The sequence below is a fragment of the Anopheles coustani genome, chromosome 2, assembly GCF_943734705.1.
Source record: "Anopheles coustani chromosome 2, idAnoCousDA_361_x.2, whole genome shotgun sequence".
In the NCBI taxonomy this organism is placed as follows: Eukaryota; Metazoa; Arthropoda; class Insecta; order Diptera; family Culicidae; genus Anopheles; species Anopheles coustani.
The window spans coordinates 26863760-26889546 of NC_071289.1; the positions used below are offsets into that span (position 1 = coordinate 26863760).

Consider the following 25787-nt stretch of genomic DNA (forward strand, 5'->3'; position numbering starts at 1 on the left):
TTTACTTCAGAAAAAATACTTCAAAAGAAATTTTCAACGTTGGAGAAGAAATAGCTAAAGCTGTTAGAAATATTTATTCTCTTTCTACATGTTTTAGAAATTTGATTAGATGTTTTTTTTTCGTATGAGGTGCCTTCCTTCATTAGATAATTAGTATCGTTAGCTTGGAGCTTTACAGTATACTGTTTAAAGAATGTTTTGCGTTAAATTGCTGCGCTCTTCCTCGTTGTCCTGCGCCAACGATTGGCTAAACCGTTGCGGTGCATTAGCAATCGTGTTGAGCACACGTCTCACGTTGCCGGCCCGCTCGTTCCACGAGTTGCGGCGCCCTCGGTCGCTGTTCCGATCGGTACTCGATTCCTGAATCGTGGGCATCGCTTCCGAGCCGCTCGCCGCCGTCCCGGCCTGGGAATTTCCGTTCACACTAGCTCCGGTGCCTTCGGTGCGTCTTCTCAGCGAGTTCGTTGTACGGAAGGAGCGTGACATTGGCCGAAAACGTCCAAGCACGGATCCGCTTCGGTTGACTCCATCACCACCACGTCCACCGGCCCCTTCGGCTCCCTGGCTGTTGTGAGTCTCCAGCAGCGAGGTGACGAGTTTTTCCAACAGCTTCAGGTCGGCAGCCGACCTCGGACCGGAGCTGCGGTGGTTGGCCATCGGATTTCCAATCTGACCACCGGTGCTCGACATTCCTTGTGCACCAGAACCCGCACCATGTCCGAACAAGCGGTCACCGATCTGGGGAGAGATGGAGAGAGAAAAGTCGATGATTATTCTAACTGGTTTAACCCAGTTTTCCACTTGTCCACAAATTAGTGCAAACATTTGTTAGTCGTCCGTTTCAAAATCAATAATCCTAAATTGATTTTCGCCAATCCCACAGGCGGATGCAAAAGTGTCCTTGCGAATGAATTCATCAAATTTGCTTTTCCCGGTGAAAACTCCGGATCCACTCTCGCACCTTCATCGTCACTTTGAATTATATCATTTGTGAAAAGTTATTGATGAGCTATCGGCACGCTTCACCAAATCTGGAAGCCACGTGCGTGACCAAACGATGGCGAGAGGAGGTTCCGGTTCGGGTTCAATTAATTCCAATTCACGCTTGGCGCGTGTCATCACGGCGACCCCCAAACAGTATCGATCGAGGTTTTCTAACTCTAATCAACCTACGACCGTACCTAACTGACCTGCTCACCATCCCAAATACGGTCGCAGTGGACAAGTGGACAGATGGTTCCGATGACCAGCGTTCGAAAAAGGGATCCCCCTTTCTCACCCGAAGACCTGTTTGTGGGCCCCCCCCGGTTTCTATTCCGTGTTTCGAATAGAAAATGGAAATTTGTGCTTGACACTGCCCTCGGGCTCTGCCGGTGAATGGGATCCTAATTAAATTTCACCGGAGTCTCGACTTAATTATACCCGCTTTGAAGGCACACCCGATGCCGGTCATCTTCAGTAAAACGAAATACATATAATGGAAAATGTAATGAAACAAACAACATTTGAAATCAAACTCACTCATATTCTCCCATCGGTTGAGCGATTTCGAATGGCCTGCGTAATACAAGACATCATTCGTACCACATATTTCAGGCCGTATTTCCAAGAACTGGGAACAACATGAACGACAAGCATTGAATTAAACCCATTTGTACCCATTTTGCAACAGAAAGACGATAATTAAGTAACGCAGCCAACGGGTTGCATCCCTAGCTCCCTCTTGCTCTCTTTCTCTCCAATCTGATCCGAAACAAAGTGCAAAATTAATTGCTAAATGGAGAAGGTTGAATGGGCCCGAGACCTGCTGCAGTTGACTGCATTTGTCAAATAAAAAAGCCTTTGAATAGTGGAATGGTTGCCTTGATTGATTGGGATGTTGCAAATTAATGAGAGAAAGAGTGACGGTTAAAAACAATTAAAATAATATCATTGTTTTCAGCCTGTCAGGGTGGCATCGATATCATGTTTTATTTTTACCAAGAATCTAATTAAGGCATAAATAGGTATGTTATGTTTTGTTTTACTGCATTCCACTGAACCACGCTGACAGGTGTAATTAATTTTGAGCTGATAAACAACTGGTGTTAAGTTTCATACTTTAATGCGTATGAATTAACGCATCAGTAAAATATTTGTTTGAAGAAGAGTATTTCAATTAATGACCGGATTGATTCTATTTGTACACAATGTAACACATTGTTACACCTTTTCCCCCTCCCGGCTAGTGCTGATACTTAAATGCTCAGTCAAATATTGAAACGTGACTGAGCAACACCGAGGCCGAGGACAGTTTGAACGAAACAATCAACTCGTGAAGCTACGCACGAACTTATAGTAGTGTTTTGAAAAGTGTCATTCGCGACCCTTTTCGCGGTGCCGTCATCAAGCGAACGCGACCCCCAAAATGATACAGGAACATAGCAGACGACACGTGACATAAACCTGTCCAACATTTCGTGTTCACGCGCCGTCCGCGCCCCTTTTTTTCCCCCGACTCCCACACTCCGATGGACACGCATGTGTAACGTTTGGCGTACTTTAGCTGCCAGGCATTACCCTGCATTATTTCCCGTCGAAAAACGACGACGCACGTCAGTAATACTGTCACGTGACAGCATCGGAGCGCCATCGGAGCGAGAATAAATGGTTAACAATGTTGCTGAACTTCGGGCGCCGGCGGTCTGCGAAGGGTTACGATTGTGAATCTCGCTCCGAACCCAAAAACCAACCTGCGGCTGCTGTCAGGAGAGCAACTTTTCCACACTTTTCCCACGATTTTTTTTTTTCAGAGTTCAAAGTCTACATAAGTAAACGGCTTAAATTTTTTGCGGACGCAACGTCGCCCGCTCGTGACGGTTGAATGAATTTGGAACCGTTTTCGCACGCTTCCATGTGTTTGTTGCCGACCGTTTGCTGAGTGTTATTGTTTTGCTTTTCTTTTTCCCTAATCCAAAATGTCGCGCGTCGCTGCTTGATTTCGTTTACAAGAAAGTAGCAAATTTCGCGCACTTTTAAACATATCACCATAAATCATATGTCATCGCAAAACCCGTCTTGAACGGCACAAAACGAATAAAATTAGATACAAACCAGTGGAACTAAAAAAAACATAAAACCCGCCACAATGTGTTCCAAGCTTCCGAGCCGCCGGCGGAAGGGGCGGATTTTTTGAATATTATCCTAGCGCCCGTCTCTGGTTGGCTTAGCGTTCGCTGTCAAATATTGTTCCACAACGAGAAAACCGTTTGTGTCACTTCACCCACGGAATAAAACAATGCGCCGCGAGAGCATGTGTCAGATTCTTTAGCGTACAGCAGACATTTAGCACACACATGCAAGACATAAGAAAAAATAAACTTGAGAAACGATATAGAGAAATGCTTCGCACTGGAGCGTATGAATATTGCGCTTACATTGTGCTCGGAGCGGGTCAGGACGAACGACAAGACAAGTTCCGCTGTTTCAGCTCATTATTATTCCCAGACAAGCTTCACTATTTTCTTTTTTTTTATTTTGTTATGCATAGCAGTGTTTGGTTAAGGCAGAAGGAACCACACCGAAGCGCAAGTAGAACCTAGTTTACCGGAATAACCGAGATTCATGCGAGCTACCGGCAGAAAACTGTAAAACTTCACCCAAAACTTACGGCGTACATGTTTGCTGAATAAAAATAGATAAAATAAAAAGGATAACGAACGTTAAAAAGCTTTCTTTGTTTCCTAAAGGAAGCGTGTAGCAGGGATAGGGAAAATACAGAGTAGTTAAAATATCCACTCATATCCTTTGCCCACGGGAAAAGGAACAAGGAAAAATGGTTCCACCCCTTAATATAGCTGGACCTTAGGAAGGGTTTCCTTGAGAACCTTTTCCCGGTGCAAGATAACACGCTGCACCACCGCATTCTACAATCAATGTTTTCCGGTAAACTTACTCGCTAAATAGTCAACTTGCGAAAGTGGACTCGTCGTCAGTGCATGCAGTTCGGCCTGCACAGCGTAAACATGTAAATTATGTTTTGTGCAAGCAGTTACTACAGGACTTTGGAAAACAGCAGTTACTACAGGACTTTGGATATTGTTATACAATTTTGCATTTACTTTAGTTTACTTAGCGATTATCGTTTTGAGAACACAATATTGAATAATTAACTCCTGCAAAGTTTCATACATAATCTAGTTCTCGACGCTTGGTTAAGAAGGGCGATTTTCATTAAACACACAAACAAGAGTACCGAACACACATAAATAATTGTTTGCCAATTTGCCCAAGGATGTCTCGTCGTATTCTTCCAACGCGTTGCTGCCACTCAAGTTTCCAATCTCAATGGTCTCGATGGTTTCATTTTCCACCGAATGTGTCCTTCCGTGTCGACAACGACAACGGCAACGACGACAAACGTCGGTGGCCGGTGAGCTCCCCGGGGCCATTCAAGTCGAGCGAGCGAAGCGTTTTTCTGGCGTTTCCTCCAGAGTGCTTTCGCAAACATGCAACCGTACGCCATGGCACGTCCGCTCAGCCGGACCCGGTGTGTCCAGCTAGCCAGCCGGCAAGCCAGCCGGTCGGTGTAACTTGACTTATGCTTCCACATCTGCTCGCATCGTAAGTAACAATGTACTCAACACAAACAACCAGACAAACAAACGGGCGAACGAACGAAGGATCCTAGCAGGCTGTTGGCGAGGGGGAAAAATAGGGGGAAAATAAATAAACGCACACCGAAGCGCAGAAATCAACGTTTATCAGACAAAAGTGAAAAGCATGAAAAATGACAAACGGAGCTAACATGAACCCCTTTTGTTTGGGGCAATTTTCCGCGGCCCGAGCACAGCATAAATCACGCCAGTCTCCTCCCTCCCGCGGGCGCAAGGCTCCCCTCGCGCGTGCCTGAAAAGTGAAGAACACGCCATCCAACCGACCGAATCGTCGAGCGAGCAAGACGGCACGAGAACACGCCGGAGTGAAACAACACAAACAATTGAGCGAGCTCAGGTTTTAGACGATCATTTGTACAGCTGAAGTGCCCAGTTTAATGCCAATCGTTCCGGGTAAGGCCGATTTGAAGAGCACGATGGGGGAAGAAAGGAGAGGACGAGAGGAAGCACGTCGTGCAGAAAAAGAATCCCGCACGCTGATGTGGATCGTTTCGTGGTGGTGGCCGGAAGCATGACCAGCATAACCATGTCGTGTTACGGCACTATCGGGCTCGAGCCCCCCAGAAGAACAGTTCGGTTTCCGTCCGGTTTCTTTTTTTTCCCCTCATCCGGATCTCATGTTGCTCATTCGTTTTTGCCCTTCGTTCTCGTGGCCGGAGGGTGGAGGATATCTTGAGGGCGGTTCTAGGTCCCTCGGTGCTCGCAGCTCGGTTGATTGTGGCATAATAGAATTTGCACTTCCACTTCCGGTGGCTGGGTTGATTTAATGCCCCGGGGCTAAACATGTTATCCTCGGCCGGGAGTGTACGGGTTTGGTGCGCTTTTCGGCAGCGGTAGTTTACTGTATGATAAAGTTAATTTTCACTTCATTTTTTACGTGTAACAAGTTTTAGGCGACGGAATAAAACTACGAAACATCCTTCGAGAGGGAGTCGGGAGTGTGCATCATCAATAAAATGCGACACCGACGGCACAAGGAATAATACCCAGATGGGCCAAGGACACTCGGACCGTAGCGTAACCTTAATCACCCGCACGTCATGACGATGCCTCAGCCAGAGGTTCCACCCGAGCTCCTATCGGGACCGTCGCAACGCTCGTCGATAAATCTTTCCACTGCAGATCCCGAACCGAGCCGTCCAAGTATCGGCACTCGATCGGATCGAACGACAACCTCTACCCCGAGCTCCCGGACGGTGGGTCACGGACCTGAAACATTCTTCCCCGTTTGCCGCCTGGCGCTTGGGAAAAACGCCGACCGGGGAAACTTTGGAATTTATTGTCCACTCACCACCTGGACCCCATTGAGGTTCGAAGAGGTGGCCGTGGACGGTGGCAGTGGATCGCTGCAGTTCGTCGTGCTGGGGGATTTTTTTTTGTCCCCGAAATCGATCCCCCTTAGCCCGAACATTCCCGGTAGCGGACCCGGCCTGGGAGTGACAGGTGGGACTGGACTTACCTCGCTGGCCGCATTGCTGGAATAGCTCATCCGCTTGACCTTTCGATAGGTGTCATCGTCGACGGCTTCCTTCAGGGCCTGCTCCAGTGCATTCTCCAGATTCCTTGCCTTGGGATCGTTCTCCAGCTCGGCGTAGCTGTTGGCGAGTGAAATATTATAACGGACAAGATCAGAAGCTAGAAGGCAGGTGCCAGGAGAAGCTAAAAGAGCCACACAAAATGTTCGGAAAATGAGCCAAAATGAAGATAAAACGGACCAGCTGGGTTCGGCGCACCTCGTCGAAAGATCGAACCGAAAAATAACTTCAACTTTTCAACTCACTAGCTTTCTGGTTTTCGTCCCAGAACTGTTTTTTTTTTAACGTTGAAGTTGATACTTTGACCACCGTTTCCAACGTTCATAAAATTGGCAGAAAAATTGATTTCTATTTCCCCACCCACCCGAAGCGAACGATGGGACGGGGTTGGGTGGAAAAACGGGCGGTGGTACGGTCGTGGAATGTAGTTGGCAATTGCAAATATTTATTAACTTTTCAAATATGACTCCTCGGGCTGTCGTAACTTTTTTATCGCTTTCCAGCCCACCCACTGGAAAGCGTCGAGGGGGCGCGAATTTTCCGAGAGTGAACCGAGACATATGGAGCACTTTTCCATCATCGAAAGGCGCTGGTGGAAACCAAAAAAAAAACTGCCGTGAGAGATTTTCCGCCTTCATGCAACTCTCGGGTTCGCGCGCACCTCTCGGTTCTGGTAGCTTTTAGAAAAATATGTTTTCTCCATTTTGTATTTTGTGCCGCACGAAGATGGTTCGGAACGGTTCGCAACGGAAAGCGTTTAAAAACTTTTCGCGCCACTCCAACTCTCAGTTTTTTTTTTTTGCTCTTTCATTCTCCCTTTATCTATGTTTTCTGCTCGAGCCACTTTTCAAGCAGTTGTCAAGGGTTTCTGGGTGCTGGGAAGTGTTTAAAATACAATTTTTCCCAACAACGAGTTCGATCGATCGAACCGATGCGCTTGCAGCAGTTGAAAACAATTTTTATTTGTCGACAAAAGTTTGTTCGAGAGCGATCGCTTCTTCGGAAACCATCGTTATCGACCACGGAAAATGATGATGATGATGAAAAATGTTCGAGGATTTGGTTTTGAAAGCTCACTTCGTTTGATTACTTACGTGGACATTATGTCTGCTTCACCGCCACCGCGATTCCGACGAATGGTGGTCCGGTTCGCCGTACGAGCCGTACGAATATCCGTTTCCCAGAATCTGCAACGAAGGATCAGGAAATAGTATTGAAAATGTGGAAAATAATAGAGTGTGGAGTAAACGAATTTGTTAAAATAATCAAACATAAAACTGGCGAGAAAATTTGAAAAAAATTCCCTCTGTGTGAATGCGTCACCTGCTTGTGTACGAAGAAAGACAATACATCTTATTTTTTTGTAGGTTCATTCCAGCTTGAGAAAAGAAGATAAATTTCCCCATTTCGCTGGAAAAAGTCTGTTTATCAAAGTGAATGGAACTAAAGTATCACACCGAGGGAAACACCTTTCCCTAGCTGTGTGGTTTTTGTTTATGGTGGAAATCTATACCCGATCCATGGGTCTTGCCCTCGCGGAAAGTCGGGAAGTTTATTAGATTGTACACTTCCTAGCAAACGCGTCCCCTTCAAGGGTGAACCTTCAGGCAAACCTGGACAAACGAAACAAACACGCAAGAACATTTGAAATTTATTCAAACGGCCTACAGCTAAATTACTGCCTCTGCTCGTGCCTTCCCGGAACCGGCTCACTCATAAGCCTTGACATCCGTTCGGGGAAACGTCATAAATATGAAAGTTTAACGAAAAACGAAACGCGCGGTAATTTCGCGCGCGTTATGTGACCACCGAAAGTGTATCCATTGTGGGTGGGTTTACCAAAAAACCAACCCAGAACGAATGGACGGAGGTCGGAGGGTCGAAAGTGGCCGTGGAATGGGTAATCGCGAAAGGTGAATACAAAAGCAGGACAGAGTCACACAGGGCGAACTTGAAAGGGCGGGAGGACTCGACTCGATGTCTGCAAGTAACGGCACACTGACGTCAGGATGCTGCTCTGTCCACGATGGAGTCTACCTTCGGCTGTTTCTTTTGGGTGTCTTATTTTAAGAATCGTTTCATTTCCCTCTACCCAAAACCAACGCTAGCCCCGAAGTACGGTTGGCCAACGGTTTCATAAACATGTCAAACCAGCTCCCACTTCAGCGTTTCAACGCGCGGGTTTTGCTCATTTCCCTCGCCCTGTTACCTATTATTTTCTTTTGCTCTTGGCGAGGGAAAACTCCCGCACGGCGTAAAACAATGCCGTGCTCCGGTGGGATGGACCTACCCTGGAAAGCGAGTGAGAAAGAAAGTCTTCCCAGCGATAAGTTCTAATCTGGTTGATTATGGAGATTTTCCCCGCCCGTGCCCGGAACTCGCCGTTAGCGAAACGCTCCCGGGGGAGGAGAAAATTGGGAAAAAGCTCCACTCGGGAAATGGGAAACCGTTTTTCACTTGCCCTTTGCATGCTTGCCGACCCCGTTGCTGCTTAGTAGTACCGGAAACGTGGAAGAAAAACATCACCAGAGTGTGTGCAGCAAAAATCAACTGTCGACTAGTGTCTCATTTCCGGCCCGTATCGATTTGTAGCGAAGCTCCTTTTATCCAACGGGTGGTACGCCATGCGTGACTTCCTGCCGGTTTCCGGGTTGGACTCTGTGTCCGGGGTGGGTTTTCCCACAGACTTTCCCGGGGGTTGTGACCGGTTGATAAATGCACTGGGCGTTCAAGTGGTGGTTAAGTATTATTTATAGCTCCCACGCGCTGCTGCGAATGGAGAGTGATATCACACCCAAGGCCAGGGCTAATGAAGACATAGGACGAGCCAAAGTAAACACCCCTTACTTGTCTATCAAACGGGCTCGAAGCGCCTTGGAGTGTTCCAGAAAGACATACTCCTGGTGGCGATTATAGAAGCTATTTGTTTGTGATGTGATTAATTAAAATATTTCGAGACGTTCTGATGTAAAAATAATTAGTTTTGATTTGAACGTAAATAACACTTTTAATTGAATTTCCAAACGATCATAATTTCAAGCACGATTTGCACTTGTTTAATGCACCATAAATCATTTTTTGTCCCAAGTTAAACAGGAACTAAATATAAAATTCATCACATTAAACCATTCCATGCACCGTCAAGTGGATTGGACAACAAAAACACGCCAGATGAGTTAAAATGGAGCCGGAAAGCACATGGCAACCGCATTCTACCACAATGAAAATATAAACCGAGCGGTTTTTTGTTTTGTTGTTTAGTTTCACCCACGCTCTGCATAAACCTAAACAAACGAAACGGTGCAGGAAAAAGGAAAGCATACTTCGCGTTACGTACCGCACCGCAAACATATGCTTAAAAGCTACAACTAACTTGCCCACTTGACGTCCATCGGCGCGTTTTGCTCGATGCTGGTGGAAAGGATCGCCATTATGGCTTATCTGGGCGTACAAGGGAGTTAAAAATAAAATAAAGTTGAAAAACACGACCACACAACAAATACACTGTTGTTTGGCGCGGAGGAGTAGGAACCCCTTTTCCTCTATCCGTTTGCAAATGCCGTGAGCCATACCGGTTCTCTGGTTGGCGGTCTTATACCATAATCTCACCACGATAAACAGGATTGTGCGAATTGTTTGTTTGTTTGTTTGTTTTTTTTTTTTTTTGAAGGGTGCCTCTGACGGGAACTATGTTTATTTTATTTTTTTCCAATTCAATCTGCCACTATTACGAGCAATTATTGTGCTCGTAAATAATTGCGGACGTTATTTTTCTATAGCTTCTTTTTCGGTTAGTCTGAAACACAATTCAAACTACTCCGTTCGCCGATGATGAGTTTCCAACCCCGCGGATGATGATGATGATGATGGGTATCCATTCTTTGTTACACCTTTTTCATGCTGTTGGTGCGCTGGTCCTCCCAGAGGCATTGGAAAGTGAATTTACCTAGAAATTGAATTTGCCAACTAAACTAACGGGCACCATTAGGAAAAGCAATCATCGGGTATGCTTAATCTGATCGGTGTGTGTGTGTGAGAGTGAAAAAAAAGCTCCCCGAATGGTGTCCCAACAAATTTCAATTTCCAACACTCCAGGGAAAATGGATGAGCTGCAGAATGCACAGCGAAGTGCAATACCTACCCTAGAAAGATTTTTTTTTACTATTCTGAAACGGAAAAATACTCCAGTTCATCGAATAGTACGAATAACCTGAAGCGGTTCCCCGGGCCGGTGGTGCGCATTGACTAACGCATTCAGGGTCGCGCATTTTGTCGAGCCAATTATGGTGCCCTCCATTAGTTTGGTTTTCCTTTTTTTTTTGCTTTCCAACATTTTTTTCTTCCGTGGGACTATCCTCAAGGTTAGTTTTTCACACCCAGTTCGACCACCGGTTCTGTGTTGTACGGGCACTTGGGTTTGGACCATTAAACAAATGGACAGGTGCCACGGTTCACCCAGTGCTTGCACTCCCTTTTGTTCGCTGTACGGCACGTTAAACGTTACATTGAAGGAAAGACCACCACGCATAAAACGCTGATCCGATGCTAGACACTTTTGCAAAATCGTTTTCACACTTCGTCACTGGTGCGTGCTTCGATCAAAGCAATGTCCACTGTCCGGTTGTCCGATCGAGATGGTTCATTGGGTGTGGGAATGCTTTCAGCGAAACAAACTGCACGGTTTGTTCGGCGGGAGTGAAAATATCCACACTATTATTCTTAATAAAACATTCCCGCATAAAAAAAAGTTCTTGAAAATTGTTTAAGATATTTTACTGTGTGGAAGAACATTTAACTACACAAAATTTGTTGAAAAATCACGTGTAATTAAAAGATTATGGTGTTACGGAATTCAATAAGCCTATGGGAGGCGAAAGACAAACGATCTGCATAAAAGTAAACTCCAAAGTAAACGAATTAAAATCGGAATCAGCTGAGTAAACACAAGCAACGAGAATTTGCCCGTACCTTAGCCAGCATTGATCCAAGGATAATACGGATAAAACAGGCAACTTTTACCGAGCGAGAAACATTCCTTTTCGTTTGTCTTTTCCGGGCCTGAGAAAAAGAACACATTATCACACAGGCAAAGTTAAACATCGCCCCAAAGGGTGGATAATTATTTGTCATCCAAATGGCGGCGGAAAGCATATCGACCGAAGAAGAAGAAGAAGGAGAGGATGTAAAAAACACCATCAAATTGATTTGGCAATTGTGTCACCCCGTCCCCGTTCGTCCCTTACCTGCGCAGATCCGGGCTGGAGGTGTACGGGGCGGCCACCTCCTTAATCTTCAGCACGATGATGGCGGTAATGAAGATGCAAATAACGTTGATCACCGTCAGCAGACCGGAAACGATGCCGTTAATTAGAAACTCGGTCGGGATGTAATTGGTGTAGATGAATTCGTAGCTCGAGTTGCCGCTGTACAGCTCGCCCTTGAGGTGCGGCATCTTGATGTCCTCGTAGATGAGCCAGATGCAGGCCAGCGCCCAGAACAGACCCTGCAAGCATGGGGTGGGATGAAAGGAAGGAATTGTTTCGTTTGGGGTTAAATTGGACGGAATTAATAAAAACTTGTAGATTGGTACCTTAGTAAAAAAGAAGGGTTGGGGGTAAAAGTAAATAATTATTTAGAAGATTTCAGTTTACATTCGATTTTCCTAGTGTTAGTCTATTACAAAAACCATTCACTTCCATTGAGTTATGATTTTAATATGGCTCGAAAATATTCTCATTAAATGCAGCTAGTATCTAGTAGGCCATAAACAAGCATCCCCATCAACAACTTCAACGCCAGCGAAGGCGGTCAACAAACATCCCACCACAACACGTAGTAAACATCACTCTCGGGCTTCCGTTTATCGAAAACAACTTCACTAACCCCTAAAACTTCCCCACAACAGCGCATCACGCCACGCTGCATAGACATGCTCCGTCTACAAGCTAGACGAGCCTTGGCGTACAACAACGGCCCTAATCCTCCGCATCCGCATCCGCTGAACTTGTCAATTTTTCACTCAAACACACTCCAGCGCGTGGGGTCTCTTGGCGTGCTTGGGTTAACACGCCGTAAAACTTTACGACACGACGACGACGACGACGACGACGGCCGGGACAAGATGGCGCGGAAAAAGCATACGTCAACCCGGATGGTGGGAGAAGGTTGGGCACAAAACTATGGTCATAAAGTTAATGTTCCTTGGCCGAAAACCATACGCATCTGGTGGGGCCGTTGTTTCCTGATCTGAGGCACGCCATCCCGAGGTGGACAGGGAAGGGTCCGGCATCAACACTAACATCATGCGCAAACATTCGCTCTCGTGTACTTCCGAAATTCCCGAGCCGTTGTCCATCAGCCCTATTGTTGAGACATGGCTGGTGAAAAGTCTTTCAACAAGCGTCGGAAGCGTCCAGGAAGCGAACCCCGTTCAACCCGTTCGTCCGGGTGACGTTATCGCAGATCGGACAGGGGTTTGTCGTTCGGAGTTTTTCGAGGTCCGAGGCTTTACGTCAACGGTTTCCCTGGCGGGAAGCTACAGTTTTCATCGTCTCTAATGGCCTATCGATATCGCGCGAACGGTGCTGATGATGATGATGATGGAGATGATGAAACTGATGGTAAAGACGATGTTCATCAGCCGGAAGTCATTCGGATCGGACGTTCGTTGTCCGGATGTGCTCGGAAAACCACGTTCCGTTAAGCCACCGAAAGCTCTCGATTCTTTCAACGCAGAAGTAGTACGAAGAAGCCGAGCCCATGCCGGGAAAAAGCTTAGAAAGGGCTATTAAAATGAGGAAATAAAACCAAATGCTCCCGTTGCGAAATGGCTCTCGGGTGGTCATCATGACTAAGCAGCAAAAAATGAACCGGAAAAAGCCACGCGCAAGCCTATCTAGCTGAGGGACCGGTATCTGGTCGATATTTTCCGTTTTCACGCGGCGCCTTCAGCACACCCGGAGGCATCTTTTCGCAATTTCTTCGAGTTTAAAGCGTGCCGAATGCCCCAAGACAGACCTTGACGAGGGTGGGTAGGGGTGTGAATGAGAGGGAACGTAAAACTTTTCACCCGGCCCCGGGAAAGCCCACTGTAATGGGGTGCTCGAGGATCGTAATATTTCGCGCTGGCCCTTTTATTGCAATGATTTCTGTATAATTGCTTCCGCCTGTCCACACTTTTTCCACACTCCCTCAAACGCCTCAGTCCAATGTTGGCCGGCCAGCCAGCTGACAAGAAAAAAAAACCCGTTAAAGGTCGGCCGGCACGCAAATGGATCGATTTTGAATCGTCTCTCACTTTTCCCCGTCGGCTATGTCCCGGAAAGGATCATTTGGTGAAAAGTTGACAATGGTTACATTTTGCTCCCCCGAGGGGTAAGGACAAAAGGCGGTCGATAAGGGGTTGGAGGGGAAAGAGGGGGTTGTGCATGAAATATTCCCGCCGTAAGGAAGAAGCAATGAAACGCAAATCGTTCGTTCGCAAACGGTTCAACTTTGCCGTTTCGATTCCGGCCCGGGACAGTTGGGGACAATTTTATAGGTTGACAATTAGAAAACTCCGATGGGAGATTCGCTCGGTAAGTGGTTTTAAGTGAGTGTGACTTCATGTCCATGCTGATGAAACGACTCGGGCCAAATTGTAATGTTGTAGAATTATTTTTTTCCTAAATCTGCTTCCAATATCATATTAGTATCTTTGAGAATTTTTTCAAAAAATGTTATGTGAACAAATTGGTTTCATCGAAACAAAGTATGGCAACGAGCTGGAAAAACAACCAATAAACATTATTTTTGGTGTGTGAAAATCTCATAATCCTCTATAGGTCTACTAAAACCTCGATGCTCATTCTATGCCATTGGTCGACTTTGGGCTTTAGAAAATATTCTCACTCTATTCGCCACTTCCAGATAATCATGGCATTCCTGTATAACCTTCTGTTATCCCTCGGCTTACACAATAATCGCGACGCCAGGCTTTCGCCCACTCCCGAAAGTTGTATTGTCCGTAATTGCACATGGCAGGATGCATCGAATGGTCTGTTCCATCGAATTTTGCACACCTCTGGTGCGAGGATTTACAACATTATCCAAACTGCCCACGGTGGTTCGCTCCTGTGAGTCCCAAATTCCGGTTCAGGTCCAGTAAACTTCAGTGAAAACCTTCGGTATGCTTCGGCCATATGCAATCGACCAGCCGTGCACTTTCGACACATGTTTGAACCGGAACCGGTGTGTGAGCATCATTATAATGCGGCCGATTACTAGCACATGGTAGCAGTTGTTGGGGTTCGAAATAACTCCGGACTAAACGGAAAGTTATTTCAGAAATGGTTTCAAAGCATTACGAGCTAGTGAGAATCGAAGCCTACCTGGATTTCCCTGAGTGAGAGGTTTGGTTCGTAACCCTTCGTGCGTACTTACACAGTTAACGACCGGTGGAAGCAAGGAGGCGGAAATTGCAACACCTATCAATGGTCCGGCCGAACCCTGGAGCAGCGCCACCGCCACACCACTGCCGGAAGTCAGCGCCCAGAGAATTCCCATCCAGAGGGACCGTGCGTTGCCACTGGGGATGAAAAAGGACAAACAAACACAGAAGGAAAGTTAATTAGAGTAAACATTCGGATAGAGGCTATCCGTTTGGCTCAATTTCAGTTACGAATATTTTAACACTCACACCTTACAGTTGCTTTAAGCAACTACTCTCCATAGCACAAAGCAAAGAATAACAAAACATTCTACCTGAATAATTTTCCTATAAAAGTGCTTGCTATGTACTATACAAAGTAAATCCTAGTTGAACACAAAACATCACAAATGAATAGAAAAGCCGAATTTGGCAAACGGCAAGAACTTGCGGTAATAATCGAAGGTATTTTTCAATTCTACCATGAAAACACCAAACTACTTGTTGCTGAGCTCTCGACCTGCTCGGGCATTCTTTTGAACGAACGTTTATTTTGCCCCTGTTCAAACAGATGATCACAAGCGAAGCAAAAATCTCTGGTATTTGAATAAAACGTGAGATAGAAGTGAACTTGTCTGACCACATCTAAAGCATTCCTGAATTTTGGAACGTGTTCAATGCAGAGCCAGGCCATAGTTTGCTCAATCAACCGATTTTTGTTCAAATATGTTTTTCAAACCAGTAGTCTCTGTAAACCATTTGAAATTCAATGCTATGTAGTTTTGCTAACCTCTTCTAACCACAGCTTAACGGAGAACGTGACGTTACGTTGTAATGGCTTATTTTAATCCAATCCAACATTGCTATACCAAAAACAACGGAGGGAATCCCGGTGGGTGGAAATATCATGAGGCATTTTTTGTGTATTTATTTTCCATTCAGCCAGAAAATACCAACGAACCACTTTAGGGAATCCTCTACTATTTCAGGTTCATTTCCACATTCTCCGCAAGTGGAGGGCAGGTATTGCCAAATTCATAACCAATGCAAACCAACAGGAAAGCCCGCACAAAGATGGCGTTCCGTTCATTTCCGCCCGTTTTTTGGCGTCCATTAAGCTGGCATTCGTTTTTGATTGGAACTAAACAAAAACAAAATGGTAAGAAAGAACAAAGCAAATTTTTCTCAAAACAAAAATTGTAGGTGGATTTTCCCATCGCCCAACAAACACCGATGTTGCCCGTGTAAAGTATTTTCTTTTAATTAATTTATTCAAAAACATTCCCATCGGGAATGGATGTTTTTCCAGCATTTTCTCCCCGATTTGGCAGGAGCATGCCGGGCACACCAAACAGTCAATCGTAAGCGATATGTTACGGTGTATTTTTCGTCTTCGGAGGCTTCGTTTTTGTCTATTTATTTCCATTGCATACGCACCGTATCGCGGAAGCTTATTTGTGTACCGATGAATTTGTAATTCATTACCGTGCTTTACACAACCAGATTGAAGCACAACATTTTTCAACTCAAAGCAAAACAAAAACCAAGAAGCACACAAGGTAAACAAACACCAGAACATGCACAAACCTACCGTCCCTTCATCTCTTCCGTGGGAAAATCGCCGAATCCCCAGGGCATCTCCGTCGTGCCGAGAATGAGCCCGAAAATGAATCCAAACACGATCGAGATGAACATACCGAGCGCCAGCGCCGTGAAGCCCACCTTCTGTGGAAGAAAATCGGGAAACGGGTCGAAGAATTTCAGTTGAACGGTAAACAGCAGTAGCGAAAATGTGTGCGCCGGCGTATCATCCGGCGCCCGGGAAGCGGGAAACGCAAATAAAAACGCCCCGGTCAGAGTATCAATTAGCAAGCACAGGGCCCGGGGGCCTACAGGGCTGTAAATATTTCAACCCAAAACCCTCCCCCAAACCCGAACCGACGTACGACGGCCGAATACACATGTGTGAATACTCTGTGCCAGGGGGAGTGTTGGGGTGGCATTAATCACCGAGGCACATTCGGTGGGGGTGAACGATGATGATCCTTGTTTCCTTTATTTATTTGCCCGCCAGTCTTATCTCGCCATTTTTCATCGACTTTTCAAACAATAGCACGTGACCCGACCGGTGCTACGGGTGATTGCACTTTCCGGATCGTGTGTTTTTTTGTTTCCACCGTTTTCCAATGGATAGTTCTGCCCCGATCGATTTTCCATTGTCCATCACGTAGGCAACACCGTTGGAATCCGGTATTCGGCAGTGATTCGTGAAATCGAATGAAATATAGTACGGTTTTGCCTACTCGACACTTAAAGCTCAGTGGATGGCTTACAAACAAGTCCAGGAAAAAGCTAACAAATGCGATATTGGAATGTTAAACCTCACTTGAAAGGTATTACAACCCTAAAAAATAAATAAATATTTTGAAAACTTCTTTAAAAAGAAGAATTGAAAGAAAGGTAAATTCGGATTACAAACATCCAGTGGATGGAGGAAAAAGCCAACAAAATGGATATTGGAATGTTAAACCTCACTATTACAACCCTAAAAAAATAATAAATAACTCAAACTTTGAAAACTTCTTTAAAAAGAAGAATTGAAAGAAAGATAAATTTCTTTTAATATGGTTGAAAATATGCTATCGTTTTTGTCGAAAGAAGGAAATGTAATACACACAAAAATACGGATAAAGATAACGATATATATCGAGAAAATTTCTAGTACATTATCATTATACACAATACTCCACATGAACATAAAAGTGCATGTAGTTTTCCTTTATACAATACTAAGCGTCACAAAAACAGGTTAGTATAAAAATAGCACTTGAAAAAATTGAAATGCCACAGTATCGATTGCTTTCATAAAGATAAGGCAATAATATGAATTTAAACAAGCATCACAAAAGTTGCTCCTCCTGTTTGTAGCACCGTTAAATTCAAATTGAAAGTTTTAACTCCCACCGAACCGAACCGAAACTGAGCTTCGTAACTCCATCAACTCTTTCACCCCGCACGAGACTGGTAGCATCAATAAAACAACTATACAATCATTTAATGACTCTACAATCATATCGCCATCAAACGCCCCGCCGGCGGTCAGCAACTTTTTGGCCCGCAAAAATACCGCAAAAATAGCGAAGCTGTGTTGGGCGAATAGCAATGGAAGGAATGCGCGGCCTGCGCGGTTCTCCCTAAAACTCTCGATCCCGTGGTGGCCAACCACATAACTTGTACGATGCAGAAAGCACCAAACAGCAAAAACAAAAAAAAACGGAAAAATGCCTGAGCGAAGTGAAAACCCTGTGGCAATTAATTTTTAAACTACTCGCTCACCGCAAGCGCCGGGAGCCAGTTTTTCCCGCTGCCGTCGGTTCGGCTTTTTTGGAGTTGAATGAAAATGTTTTAATTTAAATTTTCATCGGCTGAAAACACCTGAGAACCGCACCGATGCTTGTGTAGATTATTTGTTCGGTTTATTTTCTTTCCACATTTTTTGGTTTACGTTTTTCTTTTCTCTTGTTTCCTTCGCTCACTGGCTTCTGCCGATGAGCATCGTTGGCCCACCACAGTGTGCTTTATTAATGTGAACTTTTACTTCACGATAAAGCGCCCGATGAGTGTTCCGAAACCCTGACTACAGCAACGAACTAAGAGGGATACATTCGTGGTGAGTCAATAGATCTATTTTTTTTTTTTTTTTGAGAAAAAAAGTCGTATAGACTTTTACTTGATGAAAAGAGTCTGTAGCAACTTGAACGAATGAGAAACCTGTAGGTTTATCCCTCTGTGAGTACGTTGCTATTTTAACAGTTTCTTCGAGTGGAATAGTTGGCAACATTATTCAAATTTTATACGAGTGTTGTTCAAGGATGACCATGAATTTTATGGGAAATAAATCTTTCGGTTCACGTTTTTTTATTGCAACATTTTTTAGAAAACTTTAAACTTATTTCAAATTTTATTTAAATTTAAGTGATAGTATTGAAATTAAAATTAAAACTTTAAATTTCCGTATCTAAGAAGTATCACATTAAGAAAAACTGAAGAATAGAGAATAATATTTTATTGCCGTAAAAGAAAAACGGCTAAAGGAATGGAAATTCCAATATTTCGCTACCTGCAAATGCTATAAAGCGGATGTTTAATGCGATACTCGCCACCATTCCATGAGCAACCACTTACCACAAGCTCGCGGTCGGCGATGATCGTGCCGAAGGTAATCGACATAACCGGACCCATCAGCGGCGAAACCAACATTGCGGCCACAATGTTCGGGGCGTTATTCTCCACCAGTCCGAGGGCAGCCAGCGAGCTGCAAAATGAAGCGGTACAAAAAACGAGCCATCATCCATGATGAAGTGCAGTCATAGCTTAAAAATCACCATTAGCCTTCCGAGGGAAGCCAATTTGCCGTTTGCCTGAAGGACCAACGGATGGATGATTTTCCAAACCGATTCCGGCGAGAGCGAGGAAGGGAAGGTTTTTTTTTCCAACCCACCCAAACTTTACTTACTCCGCCGTTACGATGAGCAGCAAGTAGTCGAACGACAGGGAACCGCCGGCCCGGACGCCATCGACGACCTGCTTGACCGTTAGCTTCGACCGGATGGAATCGACGAAGTTGTTCCACTTGGAGCTTTCCTCGGCGTCCTCGCTTGATCGGAAGTGAAGGCGGTGGAAAACGTTTGGAAGATTTAGCGTTAATCGACCTTCGCCTTCGGGTGCGGCCACCACGATGGTGGTAAATATTTAACGCAAACGAAACGGGACATTTAATTACCGTCCAGTGACTCGGCGTACTATTAATCCCTTCTCCGGGGCGATATTTAAAATCCGTTCAAACGGTTGAACGTTTAATTAAATGTCTACTACTAAGTTGTTCCTCTTGGTCCCGGCCGACAATGAAAAGGGTGAAAGAAAAGGGGGCTTACTGTGGATTAGCCCTCGGAAGAAACCCTCCGGGGGTTCGTGGCAACGGGTATCAGCTGTATTATCATTCCCTGCCAACGTGCGACGAAAGGGAACCAACTTGGCGTCCCAAAGTTGTAACGCGCACCGCATTCGCACTGGAAGTTTTCCACGTACCGGGAAGTAGTGGAAAGAAAATTGAATTCATCACACTACACCCAACCCGTCCCTCGTCCAGGGAAGGGAAATGCATCCTAGAAGATGCAGAAGACGCTGCATGTCGTAGCGTACGTGGACCTAATCAAATTATGCAAATGAACACCGACAAAAGAGTCGACGGGGCTGGCATCTGGCCGCGGTGTGGAGTGAAAATGTGACTGCCAAGGCAAAAAGGTACGGGGAAAAACGGAACCCTGCAAATGCAGATATACGGCCTCGAAAAGGGAAATGTTGCAAACCCCTTTACCATAACAAAACGCTTCGCCTGAGAGAGAAAAAGAGGCAGACCGAACATCCTGATGTTTAGAGAGAGAAAAAAAGGTAGTTTTCTATACCAAGTTATCTTCATCAGCACGAGGTATGGCAGAGATGAACGCAAAGAAAATTATGAACATGGAAACCGGACGCGGAAATGAAAACCGTTACCCGTATTCATCTTCGTTACTGGTGTCGTTTAGGCCGTCGTAGCTGACACTGCACGGAAGGACACTGAAACAAAAGAGAGCGAAAAGCTTAGCTCATTGTTGCTAAGCAACCTTGGAAAGAGTTTTTTTTAATAATCAGGGTCATTATGAGCCGTAAAAGAATCGAGCAAGGGTTCAGTTTTAAGAGAAAAAGTTAAACAATTTGTGTTTCTTTCTGTAAAATGCACATCTTAAGCTTTGCATACCTGACGCTCGAGTTGTGCTTCACGCCGATCCCAAGCTCCGTCAGACAATGGAGCGTCGTCTCGCAAGGATCTCCGGCGGCCAGCGGAAACACGACCTGATAATACTGACCCTCCTTGTCCGGATGCCAGATGACACGTTCAACCTCCAGCTTCTTGAGCAGCTCGTCGAGCACCTGGAGAGAAGGGATTTAAATGTATATGTTGAAGTCATAAACAATCGTTTACTGTTGACTTATGATCGTTTCTAAAGAAGGACACTTTTAATATTTTGCTGAACAGGAGAATTATAAGAACTAATTAGCGAAATAGGAAGTCTGAACTAATTTAAAAAAAAATGTATTATTTTCTGGGGCAAATGTTAAAAAAGATAATAACAAAACCACATGATTTCTAACAAAAATACTTGTAGCATATTTTTAACCAGTCATGATCAAACCGTTCAAAAAAAAAAATTAAGTCAGTTTAATTAACTATCTCAACCGAACCTCAACCATGCGTTCAAGTAGTTTACTGAGCATTTTTGCAATATGCTTCCAATAATTTGTAAGATACGACCAACGAACGTTCCATAACATGGTTCCAAAAGTGGAGAATACAAAAGCGCTTTATATTCACCCGTCCATCGGTTACGCCGAGTTTATTTCGTGTTTGTGTGCGCACCGTTCCAGAACCGTCGGTGAAGGACAGCCAGTCGGGGGGTCGAATTTTCACGGAAAACCATCCCGCAGCCACTGTCATTGTGTCCGACGGCATGAACCGAGCCATCACCGTCATGCAAACAGTGGCTTGATAAACTGTTTGTTTGCCGTCGTCCGCGCGGCCCAAAGTCGGGGCCTGATGCCCTGCCGTGTCACTATTATCCCATCCGCCCACTGGACTTACCTTCTCCAGCGGAACGCTACCGTCCACGTTCGGTGGCCCTCTCTGGACGTTCGGTGGCTTCGGTGGGCGGGCTTTGTTCACGCCACGTCGGTTCGCGCCCGGGCTGGCGTGTTTGTCGCGTAGCTCCACCTCGAGCCGGAGGATTGCATTGCTGGTTGCATTTCCACGGGGGCCACTTTCCGGGAGATTTATGTTAAGATTACGGCCCGGAACGGGTGGCGGTTGGGGGACTGGGATCGGTGGGGGCAGCTGTTCATTGTTCGCAGCATAGTTCAGATCTGCCAGTAAAGTGACACAGGAGAAAGTCTAGTTATAACAAGGATGCATAAATTAAATTTAGAAGAAACAAAGATGTCCAATAAAGTCACGTGAATGTTAATTGTGGTCATCTCTCTATTCTAGTTTCAAAACAGCATACACAAGCTTAAAAAAATGAAATCCTGGCAATCGGCTGAAGAAAATACAAATCTTTTTAAAAATTCATTAAAACGATAATTCTTTTTAAAAAAAAGCTTTATACAAGTTCCACTTTGATGCATAAAAAAAATGACAAATCAACAGTGTACACCGGAACAAAAGATTTTGTTGGAATCCAAGAGTGAAACACACCTGGAACAGAAAAGATTGAATTCGCTTGGCAGCAATTTAACGACCGAAATCATCGATCCGGAAATGCCAATGCGGGCTGCATTCGCAATCAACGTTCCCTCTTCCACGGGGTGCTTCCGGTAACAATATCATTTCGCCCTTCAATGCACTTGCATTCGCTATGTCACCGTTCCAGCGCGAAAAAAAGGGTTTGCCGTGGGTGGTGAGCTAAAGGAAGATTACTTTTCCTTCCTGGTGGCGTTCTTGCACTTTCGCCGAAAATCCCAATCCAAAGTCCAACTCATCTGCAAACATTTACTCGAGGCCGGTTTGCGATGGAAAGAATAATTCCGCTACGCAGAGGACACCGTGTCGCGGAAAGTAAAAACCTCGAGGACCTTTCTTTCATCCGGCTCGTTCCGCGCCAATGCACCGGACCTCGCTGATGGACTATTTTTCTGTGCATTCGCCTTCGTTTCAGGTCGAGTAGCGTATTTGAAAGGCTTTTTGAATCAAATGAAAAACGAATCGAATCGGCCAGAAAACCAGCCGACGGAACACTGTAAAACCACACTGGCAGGGCCAATAAAAGAATCCCCAGTGGAAGCCAGGGCGGAAAAACTAAAACCTTCCGAACGGAACCAAAACGCCCTAAACCGGAGGCACTAAGGCACTACGTTTGTGCATACCGGAAAAAAAAACGCGGAAGATATTTGCCCAAGCAATCTCCTTGGGCTATACTGACAATGAAGAGCGGGGGGAAAAAAGCTACCCCAACGCAATGTTCGGAAAACCCAGCCCACCTTTACCTTCGCGATTGGTGGTTGATTTTTGTTTTTCCACCCACCGAGCCAGCGGGAAAGCCAAACACAATCAGCCGAGCGCCTTTAGCACACAATTTGGTTTCTTCTTTAGCCCGGCTCAAACTCTACGTTAGCTTAACATCTTTTATTCTGTTGGAAACATTTTTTTACATTTTACTGACTTCTTTCAACTGGCCTCGACTTTTGAATTGCAGAGCAGTGAGTTCATTATCGCTGTTTTATGATAGATAGTACGGAAAATATCGATAGTGACGGCCGGCAAGTGCAAGATATTTTATTTTATTGGTAACACTCTTTTCCTTTTAAAATTCTGTTTCGAACCCAAGTTTTCTAGTGAAACTGAAAATCCAGTTTAACAACTTCAATATAATTTCATTGTTATCAATCAGCATGTTTAAAACTTACATATTATTAAATACTTGGATATATTTTTAAACTTATTAATTTTCCTATGCCAGTAAAGGCTACCTACTATACTGTTTATGGTAATTTGTCGATGTTAATTTAAATTCTCTTTACCTTCACGTGGTTTTTATTTCTGCGTCATTAAAGCAGTACACGGTTAATAACATTAGACGAAGTCTCTTCCTCTTGTAGTATTCAAGATTAACAGCTCTAAGGAGGCTACGATATAGCATATTGTACACTATCTTCAAATTCCGCCGCAGGAAACCTTACACACTCAATTAAACACATTCAGAACTTGGTTAAATAAGGTTAGTGGTCTCGCAAACATTTTGCCTTACAACAAAAATGTCTTCGTTAGGAAAAGTAATAAAGGATTGATAATAATATTGTCAAGTTGACTATGCAATACTGTTTGCATTTATATCAGTATAATTTACGTAAAACATCATGTAATTTGTCATTCATTGTACTGTTCAACTTTTAGAACCGAACCTGAGTGAGTTGTAATTACAACAATCATGTTTTTATCGTCCCTATACTCGACGTGTAAAACAATTTCTAAAGAAAATCCTATGGTCAACAAAAGAACTTCATCCAGTCCAGAAGAAAACGAAAGCGTGCGTTAACAAAACAGAGAAAAGAGATCTTCAATGTCACTTGAAACAGGACAGACAAACAGCATTGGATGGGAAACGAGGCTCGAGCCTGAAAAGCGGCGCTGCTTACCGTTAATTAACGTCCTTTCATAATTTGCTGTCGGCACACAAACAAGAAACACCACTCCAGGCATCCTTCAGCTTTCTTCACCGGCGGAACGCTAAGAGGGTTTTAATCCAACAGCTTCCCGTATTCACTCACGTATGCACGTATGCATTCACTTTTATTACGTACAAGCGCACACCGTCGCACATTAGTGTTCACGTAAGCATCGGAACCGTTGCTAGCGGGTGTCTCACCCTCGTACGGCCTATAAAGTGGACTAGGGCACAAACAGTTTACGGGGCGAGTTCTTACCGGTCCGTCCGGAGGGTTAGTCTAATCCACGCGGAGTTGTTGCAGTCAACCGGAAAGTTTTTGGAACGCAAAACACCGATGCCTACGGGGCGAAGTTTTGCTAACACGATGGAAAACTTCCCTACGGGCGGTAGAACTTTGCAAAGTGAGCACATAAGTGTATTTAGAAACAATTTCTCCCGAGCTGGTTGCGTCGGTTAGGTTGAACTGGCACACACCCTTAACACACTTCGGCCTAAAATGGGCCCCCCTTTTCCCTCCGCATGCCGGAGCGAATGAGGTAACAATTAAATAATCGTTCCCACGGAAAAACATCAAAGGGAAGAAATAATTCACAGAAGCTTTTCACACGCTTATCTCACCCGCTGCTTTCCGCCATACAGCGAAAATTCCACCCCTCCCAGTGGGCGCGGCCTCAACTGTCCCTTAGGCGGAACGTTGGGTACGACTTTTCTCCGGAAAATTGGTTGGTGCGTAAAGTTTGCACCGCGAAACGGTTTTCATGCGTCAAGCATAGAAACGGGAGAGACAAGAGGTTGGGAAGAGGGGATGGAGGGGAAGGATTGGTGGTTTTACCATTTCCTTTGCCTTTCCCGGTCCAAGATGTGAGACCAACCTTCGGTGAAACGATGAAGTTGTTCAAATCCGTCAAAATGCTTTCGGTAAACAAACCCGTCTTGAAGCGGCTCGACTCTCAGTTCCGCATGCAGGAGGAAAATCAACTAATCGTCTCACTGTTTCGCCAGAGGGAGAGTTGGGGGAGAGGTATCTTTAAAAAATTGGGAAACGACCATGTTAGGGATATAAATATCACAACCTAACGGGAACCGTATCCTTTGCAATCTGGAACAATTTTCACAATCCTTTTTAGTTGCTCACTTGTAACCCACGCCAAGCTTGAAATGGGACTGTTTTGAGTAAACTTTCCTGGCAAAAAGTTCGCACTTCCCGACCGTTAAAAAGCAGCGGTCTAATTAGGCTACTGCGTGAAATGTAACATCCTGCCAGGGCCTCAGTTATTAGCGCATGTCTGCCAAATTTAGAAATGGAACTACTTACTCCCAGCGCACACCGATTCCTCTGTTTGACAAACCATGTTTTATACTACGGCCACCTTCAGTGTTGGTAGTCCCTCTCGTTTAGAACTTCATCCATCAGATTATAAGCCTCTTCGCTGAAGACAGTGCGTACCCTTCTAGGAACTCAACAGCCTGGTCCGGCACGCAAAGCCGCTCCGTTGGGAATTCTAAAGGAAACACATGTTTACACACCACTAGGGAACTTGTTAGTTAAAAGGATGTAAATCCGTCCCGCTCCTCTCACCGATCGGTGTCTTCCCACCGATTGGTCACGTCCGTGTGCGTCTTTGAGGACGGTTCCCAAAACAAAGTCCCAAAATTGATCCGATGAAGACATCACCGGCACCGGACTCACAATACAATTTCCTGAACGAAGGTCCGTAGGCTGTTGCCGGGAGTAGTTAGCCGACTGCAACCCTAGACCACACCCGTGCCGGCTGGACTGTGATGATGTGGGATAAACAGCTTTTTGTTTAGGCCGTTATTTACCTCTGCAAGGGTTCCTTGTGGCGCTTAGCACATGCTGAATCTTTAATAACACTTTATGATTTCGCTTCGCAAACAAAAAAAGGAGCTCGATTCAGGTATTAGGTGT

General features: G+C 45.0%; 2 protein-coding genes across 2 annotated transcripts in view; one reads left to right on the forward strand and one right to left on the reverse strand.

Moving 5' to 3' along the window:
• The window catches only part of LOC131264165 (uncharacterized), a 109974-nt gene that overhangs the window by 28752 nt on the left and 55435 nt on the right, over positions 1 to 25787 (forward strand). The gene's annotated exons all lie outside the window — the stretch shown is intronic.
• Positions 187 to 23889, reverse strand: LOC131263640 (uncharacterized). Its single transcript, XM_058265870.1, has 12 exons — positions 23826 to 23889; positions 21280 to 21557; positions 20398 to 20570; positions 20154 to 20216; positions 19114 to 19254; positions 18783 to 18912; positions 16189 to 16322; positions 14612 to 14756; positions 11434 to 11693; positions 7285 to 7377; positions 6115 to 6250; positions 187 to 738 (listed from the first exon to the last, which is right to left on the reverse strand). Exons 1-12 carry the CDS (start codon positions 23887 to 23889, stop codon positions 187 to 189), a joined length of 2169 nt encoding a protein of 722 aa, XP_058121853.1.